Source organism: Festucalex cinctus, chromosome 3, assembly GCF_051991245.1.
Source record: "Festucalex cinctus isolate MCC-2025b chromosome 3, RoL_Fcin_1.0, whole genome shotgun sequence".
NCBI classification, from domain to species: Eukaryota; Metazoa; Chordata; class Actinopteri; order Syngnathiformes; family Syngnathidae; genus Festucalex; species Festucalex cinctus.
The window spans coordinates 7,625,008-7,645,882 of NC_135413.1; the positions used below are offsets into that span (position 1 = coordinate 7,625,008).

The window sequence follows — 20,875 nt, forward strand, 5'->3', positions numbered from 1 at the left end:
TTTCAGATTTAAGGAGAATTTGAAATGAGTGGCTGCTCACCATGAGTTTTGGATAGACTAATACCCATGAACTGCCATGTTGTTATAGAGTCTCGCATGGGAACATGAGACAAATGTGATGTGGTGTCACTGAAACAAAGAAAACATTTCATAATTTTGCACAGAAGGATTATATATCTTTGTGCGATCTAAAATTAATGTACTTCACTAACAAACTACTGCCAGAGGTTATATTGTACCAATTCCTTATTTCTACCAATTTCTTTACCAGTTAGGTATATGTGGAGGGCAAACAGGCAATGTGGTATCAATCCAAAGCCAGCTTTCAGGGAAATTCGTGCGGGATACAATTTCCATGTTGTCAAAGTATAAGTGATCATTCTCCTCACCTTAAAAAGAGATTTAAAGAGTCATGAGAGACCATGATTTCGGTGGGCCAGCCATGGACACTCTAAAAAGAAATGTTTAGCCTCAAATATAAAATATAAACTCAACAGTTTCCATTAGTCTCCTCAGTTATAGCAATTTAATTTGAAATTGCCATGAATCTACAAACAATATTATATTGGATGAATTAACTTTTTTACCATTTTATTTTTAAGTATTTTGGTTTCTTAATTATCAGTGATGTCGGTAACAGTCACGTAACTTTTTCCAAACAAGTAATCAGACTCCAGGTACTCTTCAAATCACCCTGAGAGGTACTTTGTAGAATGCATATGCTTCTACAAACGGGTAAAAGCAGCATTTCAGAGAGTGGCATTTTATACCGCAAGTAGGGAGCAATAAATGACTAGACTTCAATAAAAAGCACAGACTTCTCAACCACTGTGCCTCTCCCTCCCACGTATTAATGGCTAATGATTTCTAACACTATAGGACTCATAGTCAACATTATAGAACAATTAAAAATATACTCTGGTATTGAACACATTACTCTGAGGTATTCGAAGGGTGTTTCGCTTCATCCTTGTTCTCTCAACACACTCTGTGCCATTCATATTGTACTCGATGCGTGTTTCACAAGAGTATGAGCGACGAGTTTCCGCCATGCCATCCAAACAGTATTCCTTCTCTTGCCCTTGATATGTATCCGCTGAATACAAGGAAATGTGAAATATCAGAGGCCACAGTCAATATCTTAATGAAATGATGAATAATGCCAGTGTCTGTTGTTTTTTAGTTGTTTGTCAACAATGGCTAGAAGTGTTGCGATATCCTTACCTAAAGTTGTATCGATCTGTAACAGAGTTGAAGCTCGTTTCCTCCTGCTGGCCGATGGACATGTCAGCTCTGAAATGTAGCACAGTTTCATCATAAAAACGTCCCAGATACAGATGAACCACTTATCCATCCATCCATATCCATCCATCCATATCCATCCATCCATCCATCCATCCATCCATCCATCCATTTTCTTGACCGCTATTCCATAGCCAGCGACATCAGCGGATCATAACATGGACGGATGGGGCGGACGCTTCCTTCTCTAGGTCGGCGAAAAATGGTGGGTTGTAGCCATAAACACACTTGAAAGGCGTGAATCCTGTTGCAGACGTGGGGAGATGTGCAGATGTGCAAGTTCGACCCATGCCAAATGCTTGCTCCATGACGAGGGGTTTTGTGACACCAGGCATCTGAGTCCGGTCTCCTGTTGCTGGTTGAGCCTTTCTGCTTGACCGTTGGCCTCAGGGTGGTAGCCTGAGGGCAGGCTGGCCTTGGCCCCTAGCATCCTACAAAACTGGGAGACAAACTGAGGGCCCCGGTCCGACACAATGGTACGAGGGAACCCATGGACACAAAAGACGTGGTCAACCATGATTTTGGCAGTCTTCCAGAATGAGGGCAACTTGGGCAGTGCAATGAATTTCGCCATTTTTTAGAATTAGTGAGTATTGTGTATTGTGCTCAGCTCTCTGAAGTGCCCCAGACAACTTAGATAGACACACTACTTACTTGCACACATCGACGGGAATGCCGTGGGGCACAAAGTCAGAAGCGCAAGTATTGGGATGCGGCCCATAAGTCGCAAACCGGAACCGGAATCAAACCTGATGTATGAAAACCCAGAAGTCCCGCCTCCTCCATGGCATGTACCCCATTGGGAGAGGTTGGAGGAGACCCATTCGCGGTCGGAGGGATGTCTTGTTCTGGGAGCAAACGGTGCAGGTCTCGACGTACTCGCCTATTGCTGACTCCATGGCAGGCCACCAGAACCTCCGGGCAATGGCAAACTTGGTTCTGTGAACCCCGGGGTGACAGGAGAGATGTGAGGAGTGTGCCCAATGGATCACCTGAGGGTGCAAAGACTCAAGAACATAGAGGCGACGCGGTCGGTATTCATCCGGAGGAGAAGAGTCTTTGTTGGCCTTTTCAACATCTTCCTTGATCTGCCACCTGATGTTTCCCACCACACAGTCCCATGACAGAATGGGTTCTGTATCCTTCTTCGCACACTCTGGGTCGTGGAGACGAGACAGGGCGTATGCCTTGGTATTACGGCACCCCAGCCTGTAGGTGAGCGTAAAGGAGAAGCGATTAAAAAAAAAGAAAAAAAAAAGAAAGAAAAAAAGCGACAACCTGGCCTGTCGTGAGTCTTAGCTTTGCGTATATATTCCAGATTCCGATGATCAGTTCAGATCACGAAAGGTTGCTCTGCTCCCTCGAGCCAGTGTCTCCACTCCTCCAAGGCCACCTTCAGCGCTATAAATTCCCTTTCACCGATGATGTAGTTCTTTTCTGATTTGGAAAGTCGCAGTCCTTTCCCCAGTCCATAATCTCTCCAGAGTCTATGTACGGGTTGTGCTTGCACAACCAGGGATGACCCAAAACCAAGGTGTGAGATGGGGACTGGAACATGTGGAATCGAAGATATTCCTTTTGCCTCCCTATGCACAGTTCGAGTGGTTCCCTGCCATTGAGTGCCCTGGCTTTGTGTCCAGTGGTGTGGTTTCTGCTTTTTAGAGTCTCACTAGTCCCCAGTCCATAAAACCTTCATCAGCCCCTGAGTCCATAAGTGCCCGCAATGCAGTGGTGGTGACATTGTGGTTGATAGCAGGGGTGAGTTTGCGTGCCCCAGTTCCCAAAGCAGATTGTGGATTTATCGGGGTGGCTTGCTTAGCAGGGCATGCAGACACAGAAGTCCGGGTTCTCCGCAGCACCAGAGGCACCGGCATTCCTGGCAGCAGTACTGTTGTTTCTCGGGCGAAAGTCGGGCTCCCCCCAGCTGCATGGGTTTGTCTTCAAAACACATGCATGTTATGTGCAGGGGAAAGCGGAGAAAACCTATGGTCTCAGGAAGATCCCCAGCGCTGGTCTCCTTTGGGGCCCACCAGCCAGGCTGAACTCCAGCCGCTAATGATCGGTGCAGATGGCAAGAACATTAAGCGAGTCCAAATCAGACGACAAGTCTATGGGCACCAAGAGCTCCTGAATCCCATCAAAAAATGATCATACAGCGTTCCATCCACTCTCAGCCGACAATGTACGAAAAACTATAGTATAATCGCTGGACTCCTTGCCTTGCTTGAGGTTACTTAGCTCTCTGGCTTTTTCCCGGTCGGTGCTGACGAGATCAAAAACTCGGAGGAGGGCAACCCGGAACCCGGATACGGCAGATTTGGGAATGCCATGCCCATTCAGAGGTGGCGGTTCTGGCCCTTCCGTTCAGGTATGAGATAATAAATGCTACCCCCGGGATCAATCGGTTTGGAAGGCCTGTGTAGAATGTTTAAAGTGGATATCACAGTCAGTGAAGAAAGCCTTACACTGTCCAGGATCTCCCAAGTAGCGTTTAGGGGTGGCCAGCTTCATGCCTAGACCAGCAAAAGACGTGGTGGGAGGTCCAGTCGGGGGTTCCGGAGATGAGATGGAGCTTGCGCAGATGGCTCACCAGCTCCTTTACCTGTCCAGAGATCTCGACTAGCTGGGTGGCCATAGCGCACTGGAACTCCTCTTGATGTAAAAGGCACTCTACTTGGCTCCGCAGCGTGGCTTCCAATTTCGCTGCTGAGTCCATGCTGGCCGAAGTGTACTGACAAGGAGTAGCAGGGAGGACTCAGGCATAGGAGTTTGGTTAGCCTCACCAGCTGCAGTTTATTCAACACAAATCTCCTCTTGACTGAGGGAAAAATTTCTGAACAAAAATCTCACTCAAAAAGGTAACAAATAGCGCTCAAAACAGGAGGGGAATAAATGAATACAAAAGGGGGAAAGGCAAGGCAAGGAGAGGCGAGGTGAAGCGAGGCAAAGCAGGCGAACGCGAGGCAAGGCGGGTGAAGGCAAGGCAGGTGAGGATTGTGATCAGGCTTCTCCAGAGCTTGCTGATTAGCTGTCATTAGAATCACCTGCATTGGGAATAGGGAGACATGGAAAACAGGCTGGATAGTGGGTCCCGAGGACCAGGGTTGAGAAACACTGCCCTAGGCCCTAGGTCCCTGGGCATAGGCTAACTAGGCCGTCGCCTAGTTAGCCTATGCCCAGGGACCCTGTTGAATTGAAAATGTTAAGTAATAGACAGAAAAACAAGCAAATGTGACACCTAGTCGGTAAGGGGTTCCCTGTCCAGCGCTGGTCTCAAACACCAGCCCAGCATCATAGAACACACCCATTGCATCCTTGCCTCCACCTGGTGTGCAGCCTGGGTCGTGCTTCGCCACAGTTTCCCACACCTGTTTAAGCAATAACTAGTTAATAGACCTAAAATTACCGAACAAATCACCTACTAAAACTTGAAGCTTATCATTTTCTACTATTTGTATGGTTGTTGTGTCAATGAATATTTCCCTAAAAGTATGAAAATGATCAGTTACTTGTACACAATTAATTCTCATTTGGGCACCAAACAAAGAAGTCAAACGTGCTTGCCTTTTTCTGGGTTAGACGTTTGTTGTTCAGAACCAAGAGCCCTTTGTCAACTGCCACCAGGCCCACAGTTGCCTCTGGGTCTGCAGTGACCTTTAGTGGAAACATCTTGTGAGGTTCATAGGCAAATGCTGGTCTTGTTGGTTCCAATTTGAGCTAAATAAATGAGGGGAATAAAAGAGACGCATATCTGATATTAATTCATAAATCATTGAATCAATCATTAATACTCAGAAGAATAATTTATGAATCCGGGTGAGTAGCTTAACTGTCAATTTACCGTGCCCATGCAGTGGTCCTTGACATCCACCCAAACAGAATCTGACACCACCCTGCTGTTATCTGGATGGTAGTAAGCTACGATACGGAATGATGGGAGCATATCTTTGGTGATGGGAATAATGAGGGAGATCATAACTTGGCCTGACGTCCTGTGACGGCCATATTTTACCAGTTGTCCCCTGCTGATGACCTTAAGAGACAAACTTCAGCATCAAGCTTTGAAAATGATGATCAAACACACACACACGGGTATAAAACACCTCTCACCAAGTATGTGATGTCAGCATATCGCGTTACAGGCTTGTTTAGAAAAAGGCCAATTCTCAGGCTGTCTCCCAAATACAGGTCAACTGTGTCCACACCTGCAAAAGTCACACTTTGAAGATGACATACTGAAATAGCTTTCTGCATTGTAGTACATGGTACGATGATCGTGTGTCCTTTTACCGATGTGAATGTAGTTGTTACTTTCGGTATTATACGGTAAGGCTTCCATTTCAGCAACTGCTTGCTTTTCTCTGGTAATTTTAGGGTCATTGGTCCTTGCCTGTTGAGAACAATACAGACAAGCAGGCTACATAGTAAGTCTTGTTGAAGTTGACAAACTGTGAGATATCAAGCACATGCACTGTGTTGTTTCATCTGCACTGAAAGAGACTTACTGTGATGTTCAATCTTTTATCTGCTGGAAGTGTATTGACAGAGACCTTGGCAAGGCCATTGTGTGAGGTCATGACCTCTACCCCGCCTGGGTTCACCACCACAGGAACATATTGTGCTGGAGTTTCATCAGGATTCACAACCTTAAGCTGCCTCCCAAGACAAAAAAAAATGCTTTGTCAACTTGTTTTCATTCTATATTATTATTATTATTATTATTATTATTATTATAAGACCAGTTGTATATGTTGGCATTTGGAAGAAAAAAAATATTTTTGTAAATTTTAAACCTGTTAATTAGAATTATGTAATGCTCAGGGAACAGCTACCCATGTCACTCTCTGCCCCTGCCCCCACCCCGAGAGAAAACTCAACTCAAGTGTCACTGCATCATGATCACAACAACCTGGTATCAAAATTATCTGACAAGAGTCTGATAATTTTTTATATGGCTCTTGGACTAGGTCTAACAAAAAACATGAGCATATTTTGACTGGAAGTACCAGTAATTACCACTACATTGCCACAATCATTGCTGTGCTATCAAAAGTTATAAGTGAAGGAGGTGGGAGTGAGCTATGGAGGAGTGAAGACGTGCCTCGACGTAGCTCGCCAAATTTGTGCTTAAAAGTTTTGCCTGAGTGCTTGAAACGCCACTCAAACTTGGCTTAAGTGACTATAGTGATAACGTGATTCGTGTGAACAAGAGTCGGAGTGAGTTTAAAAAATGGGTAAACCAAAAACTAAAAAGACCGGGGTGCCGAATGCAGGCCCAGACGCCTCCTCGGATCCAGAGTCGCCGCTGCCACCGGTGGAGATTGAGCCCTCGGGGGATGGCCCTGTGCTAGCCGCTATAGCATTGCTGCGGACGGAGGTGAACACAATCAGGTCCGATGTGTGTAATGCCCTGGACAATCGTATATCTGAGGTTTCAACTACTATTCGAAACGAGATTTCGTCTCTGAAGCAAAGCATGGAAACTTCAATCTCGGATATGAGGAATGACTTGGCTAAACACGACAGTGCCCTGGCGGAGCTACAGAGTTGCGCGTCCACTCATTCCGATGGCATTGCTACTTTGGAGGCTACAGTGGACCGTTTGTCGTCGGAGCTGAAGAAGGTGGAACGAAAATGTGAGGACCTCGAATCGCGATCCCGGCGAAATAATATAAGGATCTCGGGGATGCCGGAGGGAACGGAGGGCCCCAGGATGACGGAGTTCGTTTCAAGTGTCCTAGCGGATGTGCTATCACTTGGGGAGAAGCCGCTAGTCGACCGCGCACACCGTGTTGGTCGACAGCGGCCGACGCAGAATGATTCACCGCGACCCGTTATCCTGAGAGTGCATTACTACCACGTTCGAGAGGAGATTCTACGAAAAGCGGCCGCAACACGGAACCTGGTTTACAAAGGCTCGAGGATCAGCATATTTCCGGATTTCCCCGCGTCCATCGCGAAGCAAAGGGCTGCTTTTACTAAAGTGAGAGAGATGCTGCGAGGGAAACCCGGCGTAAGATATGGATTGGTTTACCCAGCCAAACTGATGGTGTCACATGACAACGTGAAGATGGCTTTCACCGACCCCAAAGTGGCTCTCAGCTATGTCGAGGAGCATTTTGCTTCTCCTTAAAGCTGTAAAGGTCTGTGAAACACACAGTTTTACCAAGACACCCACAAGTCACTGAGTGAGTTCAGAAGCATTTCTTTGTTTCTGTTTAGTTTTTTTTTTTTTACATATACATTGTAAAACATTTATGTTACTGAGCATTCATTATTACAAATATTATTTGAATATGGCGAGCTACTGGGTGGTTTTAGTTACTAGGTTAACAGAGGTTAGCAGTAACTGGTTAGGGAAGTTTACTCTATAATTTTGTTTTGATCTATTTTATTTGATTTATTTTTGTTTGTTGTTTGTATTTGAATGCTTCCTGTAGTTTGTTCGTGCCATGGCTTGTTGTTTTCAGCCTGGCTGAGTTTGTTATTATGTTTGATGTTATGTTGTTGTTGTTGGGAGGGTCGGGGTATCCAGCTGCCTTATGGTTCTAATTTTGTTGTTCACATGCCCAGTATTAAGATACATATACTTCATAGTCATTTATGTCAGCACAAGGTAATCTGAATTCAGGAAGAACTGTGACCCTGGTTACTTGGAATGTTCGTGGTCTGAACAATCCTATTAAAAGGGGCAAGGTTTTATCCCATCTCAAGTCATTAAACCCAGATATTGTATTTTTACAAGAGACGCATCTTAAAAATAAATCTGATGTAAGGTTGAAAAGTAGATGGGTTGGAAACGTATATCATTCTTCCTTCCCTGTTAAATCAAGGGGGACTGCCATTATGATGAAAAAAGGATTTCCGTTCATTCATAAACAGACAATATCTGACAAAGATGGTCGATATCTGATTGTTATTGGTGAACTTTTTTCTCTACCCCTTACCCTGTTAAACATTTATGCACCCAATGTAGACAATCCATCATTCTTTAAGACAGTCATGGGACTCATTCCAGATATATCGCAGACTAATATTGTCATTGGAGGAGATTTCAATTGTGTGCTTGACCCTTATCTTGATAGGTCTTCATCCACAAAACAGGCTAAAAATAATTCAAGTGTATTTCTGAATACATTTATGGAAAATTCGGGTCTGTCCGATATCTGGAGAGCGATGAACCCTACCGGTAGGGATTATTCATTTTACTCAACAAGACATAACTCATATAGCAGAATAGACTATTTTCTTGTCGATGCAAAATTGTTGCCACATATTCTTCATACTAAATATCATAATATTGTGATTTCGGATCATAGTCCTTTGACATGTACTTTGAATTTTCAAAATATAACAAAACCACAACGGTCTTGGAGATTTAACCCATTGTTGTTAAGTGATAAAGAATTCTGTAATTATTTACAAAATCAAATCTCTTTGTACTTTGATATCAATGATAACCAGGAAACTTCTGTTGCAACTCTATGGGAAGCCTTCAAAGCCTATTTACGAGGCGTGGTCATCTCATTTGAGTCTGCCAGGAAAAAGAAAAATAAAGCCAAACTTTTAGAACTTGACCAAAAAATTAAAGACTTGGATAAGAAGAATGCCAAAGCGCCCTCCAGTGAATTATACAAAAAGATAGTTGCATTAAAATTTGAATATAATGTTCTCCTCTCCGAAAAGATTTGTAAAGCATTTATGTATACAAAACAAAAATATTTTGACCTCGGTGATAAACCACATAAACTCCTGGCGAGGCAGCTTAGGAAACAAGAAAATGACCGTTCAATATATTCTATTAAATCCACTAATGGCCAGGTTCTCACAGACCCAAGAGATGTTAACAGTAGATTTTTCCAGTTCTATCAAAATTTGTATATTTCCAAACATGATACAGAACCCAAAGTAATGACGGAATTTCTAGACAGTTGTTCATTTCCCCATTTGGAGGAAAGCGACATAGAGCAATTGAATTCTGAAATTACTCTTGATGAAGTACAAAAAGCTATTACTTCAATGAGGAATAATCGTGCTCCCGGACCAGACGGAATTCCGAGTGAGTTCTATAAAAAATATAGTGATGTTGTAAGCCCATATCTCCACAAAACATTTACTCAAGCTCTTCTGGATCGGGTCCTTCCGCCAACACTTACAGAGGCAGTTATTACTGTGATACATAAAAAGGGTAAAGATAGTGAAGAGGTGGGCTCTTATCGGCCTATTTCTTTATTGAATCTAGATGGGAAATTATTTTCTAAAGTCTTAGCTAACAGATTGAGCCCGTTTCTGACTCGTCTGGTGCACCCTGACCAGACCGGATTTATACCCGGGAGGAATTCTTTTTCTAATCTTAGACGACTGTTTAACATTATATATTCTAAAATTGGACTTAACAAGGACCTAGCAGTTTTGTCATTAGATGCTGAAAAAGCATTTGACCAAATAGAATGGTCGTACTTATTTGAAATCTTACACAGGTATAAACTTGGTGATAATTTTATCTTAATGGTTAAATTGTTATATACCAACCCATCCTCTCGGGTTTTTACGAACCGAATATTCTCTCCACGTTTTACTTTACATAGGGGAACAAGACAGGGCTGTCCCCTGTCTCCTTTAATTTTTGCTCTCGCAATTGAACCGCTTGCAGAAAGCATTCGCTCGGACCCGTCAATTTTTGGTTTTGACACAGAGAACACATCAAATAAAATTTCGCTATATGCAGATGACGTGCTGCTATTTATCACTCAACCAGAAACCACCATCCCTGCTCTTTTGAGTAAAATAAACTTGTTTGGCTCGTTCTCCGGATATCGGATAAACTTGAATAAGAGTGAACTCTTGCCTGTACGCGTGATCAATTCCACTTGGTTACAAAGTCAACCTTTCAGTATCACCTGGAATCAATTTACATACTTAGGGATTCAAGTGACAAAACACTATACTTCTCTATTTAAGGAAAATTTTTCACCTTTAATGTCTAAATTGCAATCAGATATAACTTTCTGGGACATGCTTCCTATTTCATTGATTGGTCGGGTTAATGCTATAAAAATGATTTTTTTACCCCAAATTCTTTATTTATTTCAGAACCTTCCAGTGTTTCTGCCGAAATCTTTTTTTAAACGATTAAATTCTATTATTATTCCATTCTTATGGGGTTACAAAGTACATAGAATTGCCAGACGACATCTTAGCAAACCTAAAAAAGAAGGGGGACTGGCACTCCCAGACTTCTTGAAGTACTATTGGGCCTCACATATTCGGCTTATGAATTTTTGGATTGGTAAAAGTATGGAGTGTCTCTCGTGGCTGGAAATGGAACTGGAGGCCTGCCGACCTTATTCATTGGGCGCTCTTCTTCTGTCTCCTACACCAACTGGAAAGACACTATACCAGGACAGTGTTATGATTCATAATACTATACGAATTTTTAAACAAATTCAAACACATTTTAAGGTCAAGTCGCTATCGCTGATCATTCCAATTGCAGAGAATCCATCCTTCAAACCATCACTTTTAGACCACACATTTAAAACTTGGAGACGAAATGGTATTCACACCATTCGTGACTTATACTTTGAGGGGGGATTTGGCTCATTTAAGCAGGTTCAAGAAAAGTACAACCTTCCAAGTTGTGATTTTTTCAGATACCTACAGATAAGGGATTATGTGAGGAGACATCAGCTTGACAACGAGGCTTGTGCCCCCACCTATCTTGATATATGCCTTACATTTGACCCGAATTCAGAGAAGCTAATTTCTCGTATCTATGCTCACTTGTTATTGTTGGAGCCAGTTAAGTCTGTGTTATTAAAATCAAAGTGGGAGGAAGAATTAGGTGTGACCATCACAGAGGTACAATGGGAAGAAAGCCTGAAGTATATTAATAGATGCTCTCGTAATGCAAGGCACTGTTTAATCCAGTTTAAGGTATTGCATCGCCTTCATTTCTCTAGAGCAAGGTTACATGCCATCTATCCAGAGGTGTCCTCCACTTGTGTGAAATGTTCTTTGTCAGAGGACACTCTCAGTCATAGTTTTGTTCTGTGTCCGAAGGTTCGTGGATTCTGGACGGAAATTTTTGAAATGATGTCTGAAATCCTTCATAATCAGTTGGAACCTGAACCTTTGGTGATTATTTTTGGATGTTCTGATAACATTGTAAACTTGAGTCATGCAGAACGTTGTTTCGTTTCTTACTGTATTGTAATTGCAAAAAGATTGCTTCTAATCCACTGGAAAAAGAAGGACACACCATCACCAAGACACTGGCTAAGAGATCTTACAAACACACTTCATCTGGAAAGGATACGATTCATTCTCTCTGATAATCTCTCATCCTTTACCAAAATATGGCAACCACTCTGTGATTATCTTCACCTGTAACATGTGAGGTTTGGGCATGTGTTTCTTTTTACACAAGTGATTTTTATGTATGTTGGGACAGATAGGCAGCTGGATGTTGTTTTTTGTTGTTGTTGTTTTTTTTTTTTTTTTTTTTTTTTTTTTTTGTCTGTTTGTTTGTTTGTTTGTTTTTTTTCCTTTTTCTTAAGTAGTTTTTTTTTTTTTTTTTTTTTTTTTTTTTTTTTTTTATTAATATAAATGTGCAGATGCATACTACTTTCTTTATTGGAATTTGTACTGTACTATTTTGTTTTCTGCTCAATAAAACATATGTTAACAAAAAAAGTTATAAGTGAACATCTCAGCTGCATGGTGCTTTATGGGTAGAGTAAAAAAAAATTTGCTACCAAACTCTACTGAAAGCTAGTGGAAGCGCTGACTTAATTTTAAACTCTTTTATACACGTGCCATGTCATTTGATGCTCAATACACTGACTGCCCTCTGCTGGGATGCTGAAGGTGACTAAGTTAAATGCTTAATAATGTTTGGCTTGACCGTGTATTTGGACCTAGACGTGACACCAAGACGGCTCTTCATTGAGGCGTCAAGGGTCTGGAAGCAGGTTCTAAATGACCGGCTGTGGTGTGTGTCCCGTGTGACCCGAGGCATCTAGCATGGCGGTTTGCCCCAACTGCTCCATTGGGGATATTTAGTGATGACGCTAGGGTTGCCAACTTTCTCATCCCGAAATAAGGGACAGGTTCACGGCACGGTGTCATGGTGCTGTGAGCATGATGTGTGAAATCAGTGTATATTCTGATTGGATTCGAAATGCACAAAGTTAGTACATTCCCTTTAATCCTTACTGCAGGCCATCATTGTGTAACCTAGTGTTGTTCCGATACCGTTTTTTGGCCCCCGATACCAATACCCAGCTTTGCAGTATCGGCCGATACCGATACCATACCGATACTTAAGACTTTTTATCCGCAACATGAAAAAGCTGTCCTGCTATTGGTTCAGAGCATTCAAGGGCCAATAGGATGTCTTAGATCGGCATGCAGTGAACATGTCACATACCAGTGAATGTCATGCACGAGCAAGACACAAGATGCTGCATCAGAATTAATGGTATCGACATGTTACTTGTGAGTACTCACCGATCCCGATACCACTGTTTTAATGCAGTATCGGCACCTCTGCCAATACCAATATCGATATCGGAACAACACTAGTGTAACCTCATACAAAACCTCAAAAAAACACAATTTGCCTCTTTACCTAAGAAAAACAGGTACAAAAAAATAAAATCAAATGCAAAAGAGGAGCGTGACTCACCAAATTTACTTTTTCCATAGATACCTGTTGGAACAGCATAGTCTTTTCTTTCTTACAGGTTTATCCATTCTCTCTTCCCTACCGACCGGGCAACACTACACATTATTATTATTATTATTATTATTTTTTTCTAGCCACTTGTGCAGTATAAACCGCTACAACAAATGCACGTGACGATGCATGATGCCTGTAATTGGTTGACAGGTACCGTGCTTCGTGACATTGCCGTTTTAGCTGATCTAGGACCTGTAGAGTGCGGTTTGCTGTGTTAAGCGCTGTTTGCGAAACTTTCCAGCAAGCTAAATTCTTGCAGTATTTGTTCATAAATAGTACGAGAATACATCTTGTATTGCTCCTGCTGATACGTTCGCCGACGTATTAAGATCAACGTTCAGAGGGTAGGCAACATGAAGCTGTGACGGAACCAGGAAGTGCCTCTCTCTCTCTCTCTCTCTCTCTCTCTCTCTCTCTCTCTCTCTCTCTCTCTCTCTCTCTCTCTCTCTCTCTCGTGACTCTCTTACCTTGCAAGATCTCCACATAACATCACACCCAGCGACTCGTTTTATTGGCTACGAGCAACTTCCTTGTCACTTGTCAACTTACGGGAGCAGCCGTGGTCCAAAAATGGCAAAGATGCCGTTTGCTGCATTTCGTGTAAGAATTGAGAATTATTAACGGGACTTTTTAGGTCCCGAACGGGACATAACAATTTAGCCCAAAATACGGGGTGCCCCGGATAATACGGGGCGATGCGGATTATACAGGACAGTAGGCAACCCTAGATGACACTGACAGCATATAATGTAATGAGATGCATTTATAGTGCAATGTGGTTTCATGTAATATGATGCATTACTTAGCTGATGAGAAATGCTACACTAGATTACCATAACCTCCGTTTTTTTTCCCCCTCGGTTTCAAACAATTGACAAAATAAATGTCTTCAGCAAATGTACAATTTTAGTATACATTTCTGTCTATTTAAAGCTTTGCAATGGTGTTTTTGTTTCTTTGTTTGTTTGTTTTTTGCCTATAAAATCCATTAAGGGAGTTAAACAGTACAAGGTGAATCTGTCATTTTGCCAATTAGGACTTAAAGCCCTTTAAACAATGCCTTCAAGCTTTAATTATGGTGTACAGTAATGCATACTATTTTAGTACTCTAACCTACTTTGGCTACTTTTTTGGTCGTCAAAATATTTGTTCAACTTGATTTGAATTTGAATGCGTACTTGGTTTATTCTAGTGTATATTATTCTTATATTATAGCCTGCACCAATTCACTGTGCGAAATGCCTGATCTAGAATTAAATCTGACATTGCTTGATCGTTCAGTTCAGGTGCGCAAACACGTAACATAATGCTATTGAGAAACCCTGATGTCAGAGCAACGAACGTGAGCTTTGTCCAAGGTGGTTTACTAATGTTATATATTCTAAATTAGCCTTTTAGAAGTCATTAAAATTATTGTTTGGCATTGCTTTTGCTGTTTTATTGTAAGCTTTTATGCTCTACCATAACATCAAAGATCATTCCGGGTTTGAAATATTTAGGCGTCTTCTCGAGTTGGATGGTGTATGGAGATGTGACAATCCGGATGCCTCTCAACTCCGCTTCCACCATTTCACTACCTGTAAACACAAAATGAAGACACTGGCCAATTAATGCACTTCTACAACTACGTAATTGTAATTCAATGTTATCCATTACAGCTGAGCTCGTGTAATTCTTACATGAGAAATCATTCCAAATACTTTCTTACCGCTCAACGTCATTACGCTGGCAGACGCAAATATGTCACCTCCCACCAGCTCATCAATGTTTGGGAAGACTTGTGTCATCTGTGCTCTCTTGAGTGTGGCCATTCCACGGCCTGACTTGATCTAAAAGTCCAAAACACAGGAAAAATAAAAAAATTAAAAAATGAACATTGGTGAGCTGCAGTTGTCAAGCAACGAGTTTGATTTTGTTTGCACAGTCTAGTTACCACACCAGGACCTTGGCATTAGTACTTTGACTGTTTGCATTTGCTACACTAACTTCCTCTACTATTCATGTGGACATGTTTGTATTCCTCAACCAGTAAACTGTAGCTCCCGTCTTGTTTCACGGATTATTTGTGTTTTATCTGTGAAGAAGTTTAATTGGTGCTCAGGCTACATCCATTTTTTCTGTTTCGTTGCTCCTTGTTTTACTGTCATGTCTGGGGTCACGCCCGGGTTAAGTTTGAGTTCATGACCGTGAGGTCAAGTGTCTGTTTTGTACTGATGTAACCATCATCTAGTTTCAACTAGTTTTAGGCTATGTGATGTCAATCTTTAATCCTTTAGGTGATGTCTGGACCTATGTGATGTTGTTCTTTAGTCCTTTACTTGCTACAACCAATCAGATCGATTCACTGTCTGTAGGAGCAGTCTGAGAATTGTGTGTGTTTTGCCGGATTATTGCTCTCTGTTCCTCTGTGCAACTCTCTTTGTTTCTCATCTAGTCAAGTGTGTTCTACGCCTCTCGATGTGAATAAATAGTTAAAACCTTATTTGTGTCTGCGCTTTGGGATCCAACCTCCAGCACATGACAGTTGTTTTTTTTTTAATATTTAATGTTTAATTGTTTCATAAAGGTTATGTTTAACATGAATATATCTGTGAAAATACATTATCTTTCGTGTTTTCGGTAATAATGCATTGAGAAAATAATGTTAAAAAAACAAACAATTTATTGACCACTGATTGTCCCCACTGAAGAAAATCAGTTATGTATGAACTGCAGTCTCTCAGAGGACATTTTTGGAAAATAGGATTCAGTCTAAGTTTCGGTTTACTGCCGTATGCACTTACAGGTACTCTCTGAAGAGATTCAGGAAAGCTCCTCGTCTTGCCATCCTTGAGATACCCAAACACCACAAAGGCCGTCCCATCTACCTCGCTACCAAATAGATACCTACATCGCATGAGAAGAAAGTGAAGTTCATACAACGATCAACAAAGGATGTAAGAGTCAGACTCGCATTTCTGCACCACAGTGACTTTCACTTACGCGGCTGTGATGTCAACAGTGAATTCTTGACTCTCTTTATAGAAGAAGGAGACCAAAGGTGTTAATTTGACTTCAAAACTGGAGAGTACTGAAAGGAATGAAAACAGTTAATTGTTCCAAATTGTATAAAAATTAACAGACATTTATGTGAAACAATTCACAATATGGTCGTCTCTCACCATACTCCTTGACCTCAAATTCTGCATAGTAGCTCTGCTGTGGGTGACTTTGGAACTTGGCCACTATTTTCCACAGTCCAAGACTGCACAGAAATTCAAACAAATTTGAATATTTTGGAGTGAAGTCCAGCCACAGCCCACTTATTGCCCATACTTAATTTCGCTCATCTACTGCCCACCTACTGCCCAAGTGGGGCCCAACAACCAAGCCCACTCTAAGGCCCATACTCAGCCAAAGACCAAGTGGTGCCTATATATGGGTCCGACTGTATGTGTTCGCTGGGTAGTTAGTTCTTTAAAATTATCTGTCATTGTTTTGTGTGTCAATTTTACGAATCAAAAGTACCAGTGGTATCAATACTGGTATCGGTGACTACTCAAGAGTTGAGTACTCGTAACCTTTATCGGTCTGGAAAAAAAGTGGTATTGAACATCCCTAATATATATGTTTGAAAAGTACTGTGGGAAGAGATCACAATTTTACCATTTTGAAGGATTAGCCTTGCATATTGCTGGCATTGGGCCGATTGGACCTCGTAAGTCCCAATTTGGCAAATTTCACATTATTTCAAAAATCTATACTTTTGGTCAGTCCACACTTAAGTGTTGAAAATGGCTTGCTCTCTTTGATGATGCAATGTTAATGGTTGAACAAACATTTTTGGGGTCACCTGAATAGTGACAATATTCAATTTAAAGTACAAGGTTTTGCCACAGTGCCAACGATATAGATTTAAAACAAACAAAAATACATTTACTCCAGTTGTGAGTCAAAGAAAAGATACTGAATAGGCCTATGTGGAAAAAGTGAATTTAAATAGCTCACCTGGCAGTCTTAGAAAGACGGAGGTTCCCATCATAAATCCTGGAAGTCAAAAAGACCCGCTCGAGAGGTAAAATGATATCTTCAGGAGTCTAAAGATAAAGCACATTGAGTGTTGGAACATCAGTGGCCGGAAACGATGGTGATGTGTGGAACCCGGAAGTCGGAAGTCCGTGGCATCTACCCCATTGCACCGGCAAGCGTTTTAGAATACTGTTTGAGCTGTGTTGACACAAACTGCCATAGACAAGGGAAACATGGCTTGTTTTCCTCACAACTCTGGATACTTGGTCAGGGTGGGGAAAATGCATATTATGATCAAAAACCTTAAAAAAAAAAATTGCAATTTTCTTTTCATCTCCCCTTTAAAGCAACGCTAAGGAACTTTCAGTTTACGTTGATTATGGCGGCGCCATATGGACAAAAGCGGTATTGTTATGCCTGAAGGGCGACCACATTTCCTATAAGGACAAGCACACTGTGTCGTTTCTTAGTTAATGCCAGCGAGTGAAATCTGGGCCGATGTTAATCCTTGACTGGCCTATTATCCGGGTAGCTTCCCTTTGCTTTTTTGCTTTTTTTGCATCCTCAGTCAAAACTGTTTAGTTGTTTTGCAGTTTCTGCCAGGAAAGCAATAATTGTGAGTCGACATTCAAATTGAATTTGTAACGAATGGGGAAAGGGAGAAGCCATAAAACATTCAACACATTTGTAGTTTTTTGTGTGGCAGTGATCCTACCATCCTCCTCAAAGTTGCTCAGTGCCAGTAAAAATGATACAGACCCCCTCAGGCCATGGCAAATGTACCATTCAACTAGTTTTAAGTCAACCTTAAGTTATGAAAACATTTTATTAAGGTTGAAAAGTTCCTTAGTGCTACTTTAATCATTAATTTTAACACAGATCGGAAAAGTTCGTTTTTTGTGACACAATATGTGCATTAACATATTCAAGCAAGCTGAACAAATACTGTACTGCATTTTATACTGTTTCTTATGGTTGCTTTCAATGTTGATCGTTCAGTCAATTGTTATTTCATACATCAGTTATTTAATAAAAGAATACTTATCCGTTGTCTAGGTTTTAATTTTGGGGGAGGGCCTCCATGGTGTGGTCTGAATTTCCCACACAATCAGATAGTGTACACTGCATGCTGTGACCATGAAAAGGATTACAGTATAGCCAATGGATAGATCGAACCATTCAAAATGTGATTGTCTCTTCTGTTGACATGTTACACCTGCGGAGGGAGGCTGTTCAGCTGCTGGGAACATTTTAGACAAAAATGCTAACCATCATTTCAATGATTATGGCGGCAGTATAATCATCTTGATTTGGGTCATCTCTCGCAATAGGTATGAGGCCAGGCGTCAGTCCAAATATCCTGTAATAGACTGAAGGACAGCAAGACAGATTTGAGTTGCTTTAAGTTATTTTGAGCCTTATGGCTGATAATGACCCCACCCGTTGCGCACCCGTGCTGTCTGGGGTGTAGAGATTCTTGTCCGTCTGGATGAAGATGTATCCAGACTGGAAGGAGAGTAGCACAACTTTCTCCAACATCTTATCAGGGAATTGAGCTTGCAGGTACACATAGTGCTTCATGGTGGGGTCTGTATTAAAGTCTGTTGCCGGTATCTAGGACAAGGACAGATATGTTGTTTTCAAGTGCTCAGAGACATCCAAAATATACTCGCCGTGTTTCTCGTTTACCGTAATTTGTCCAAAGCCTTGGAAGTTGTTAGCACTTGTAAGAGTCACGGATGCACCCAACCCATGCTTTTTGATTTTGGTTGGAAAACTCAACACGTTTATGTCCACTTTCATGTCACCCCCAGCGCAGTCTTGACATTCCACAAAAATGTTTTCTGCTGTTCCTACCCGCAACAGGTTGGGGAAAGACATCAACTTCCTGCAGCACATTAGAGGGAGAATCATTTGAAGCATATACGGACCTACAGTCTTGCTCACATCATTAGGTACACCAGCACAATAATAATGCTCAGCAGTAGAGCTGTATAAAAATTCAGCTTTTATATAGGTACCAGTAATTCTAAAATTGGAGTACACATTAAAAATAATATTTTGCTATTGTTTTTCTTCAGCTACTGTAATACTTTGTGACGTGTTTTTTAAAGAACACATTTCCTGGATTTGCTTATCTGTTTTATCTTTTTTACTCTGCAGCTGTATTTTGCAGTGCACGTTGACAAATGTATTAGTCCCCCAAAGGGCCAACCCGGCATCGGGCATAGGCGAATAGGCGAACTAGGCAGTCGCCTAGTATAACCTGCCATCTAGTGGAGGGGGCGGGGGAAAAAATACCCCCCCCCTATCAGGTTTTTACGATACAGCGTCCATCCATCCATCCATCCATCCATCCATTTTCTTAACTGCTTACTCCTCACAAGGGTTGCAGGGGGTGCTGGTGCCTATCCCAGCCGACTTCAGGCAGTAGGCGGGGGACCCCCTGAACTGGTTGCCAGCCAATTGCAGGGCACGCAGAGACGAACAACCATCCACACACACAAGCACACCAAGGGACAATTCAGAGAGCCCAATTAACCTGCCATGCATGTCTTTGGAATGTGGGAGGAGACCGGAGTACCCGGAGAAGACCCACGCGGGCACGGGGAGAACATGCAAACTCCACCCAGGAAGGCTGGAGCCTGGACTCAATCTTACGTCCTCCTCAGTACTGGTACGCGGACATGCTAACCACTCAGCTATGAAACAATGAAACATTAAATATTTTAGTTAAAAAAAAATAATAATTAAAAAGGCAAAGAAGAAACAAGGAAACAGAAAAAATGGATGGAGCCTGAGCACCAATTAATCTTCTTCACAGATAAAACACAAATGAACAGGTAAAACAAGACAGGAGCTACAGTTTACTGGTTGAGGAACATGTCCACATGAACAGTAGAGGAAGTTAGTGTAGCAAGTGCAAACACAGTCAAATTACTAATGCCAAGGTCCTGATGTAGAAACTAAATTGTGCAAACAAAATTAAACTCGTCGCTTGACAGCTGCAGCTCACCAATGTTCATCTTTTTATTTATTTATTTTTTTTCTGTGTTTTGGACTTTTAGATCAAATCAGGCCATGGAATGGCGCGTGCCCTTGGCCTCTCGTTCGAACATCATTTGTTTTGGGGAGTCGTGCGGAACCTCACAGATGCTTCGGGCTCCAGGTGGAGGAGTGGACACATCAGCATTAGCATGCTTACTTAGCATTAGCATGCTGACGAGAGGAGTGGAATAAGTTTTTGTGCGTGTTTGTGTGAGTGCGTGCGTGGAGGAAAAAAAAAAAAAAAAAAAGACCACACGGCTGCATCAAGCATAAACCAAGCTTGAGGCTACATAAAGTGGAATTGTATAAAATGTGCCGTACAGACGATCTTGCTGATCTTTCCCACCCCTAATATATATATATATATATATATATATATATATATATATATATATATATATATATATATATATATATATATATATATATATATATATATATATATATATATATATATATATATATATATATATATTCATATGCGGGGGGCACAATCTACACTTTTGCCTAGGGCACCAAATCACCTAGGGCCCTCCACTTCAAGCAGGGTTTTAAACTCTTCCATCCATCCATCCATCCATTTTCTTGACCGCTTATTCCTTCCAAGGGTCGCGGGGGGTGCTGGCGCCTATCTCAGCTGGCCTCTGGGCAGTAGGCGGGGGACACCCTGGACTGGTTGCCAGCCAATCGCAGGGTTTTAAACTCTTTCAGACCCAAATTAGCAAGATGAGGTCTGCAGAGAGCAGCTGGGGACAAAATTCTCACAAGAATTCA

The 20,875-nt window shown here is 41.8% G+C and overlaps 1 protein-coding gene across 1 annotated transcript in view; it reads right to left on the reverse strand.

The window, feature by feature from the left end:
• LOC144015546 (complement C3-like) overlaps positions 1-20,875 on the reverse strand; it is a 53,320-nt gene that overhangs the window by 28,089 nt on the left and 4,356 nt on the right. The window contains exons 2-20 of the mRNA XM_077515630.1: positions 18,743-18,941; positions 18,505-18,667; positions 18,323-18,423; positions 17,033-17,121; positions 16,207-16,289; positions 16,028-16,115; positions 15,829-15,931; positions 14,754-14,874; positions 14,507-14,622; positions 5,808-5,954; positions 5,593-5,692; positions 5,413-5,507; positions 5,144-5,335; positions 4,867-5,019; positions 4,541-4,670; positions 1,225-1,293; positions 938-1,096; positions 269-389; positions 41-129 (exon numbers count right to left, since the gene is read on the reverse strand). Coding sequence (XP_077371756.1) covers positions 41-129; positions 269-389; positions 938-1,096; positions 1,225-1,293; positions 4,541-4,670; positions 4,867-5,019; positions 5,144-5,335; positions 5,413-5,507; positions 5,593-5,692; positions 5,808-5,954; positions 14,507-14,622; positions 14,754-14,874; positions 15,829-15,931; positions 16,028-16,115; positions 16,207-16,289; positions 17,033-17,121; positions 18,323-18,423; positions 18,505-18,667; positions 18,743-18,941 — 2,318 coding nt within the window. The remainder of the gene's footprint in view (positions 1-40; positions 130-268; positions 390-937; positions 1,097-1,224; positions 1,294-4,540; positions 4,671-4,866; positions 5,020-5,143; positions 5,336-5,412; positions 5,508-5,592; positions 5,693-5,807; positions 5,955-14,506; positions 14,623-14,753; positions 14,875-15,828; positions 15,932-16,027; positions 16,116-16,206; positions 16,290-17,032; positions 17,122-18,322; positions 18,424-18,504; positions 18,668-18,742; positions 18,942-20,875) is intronic.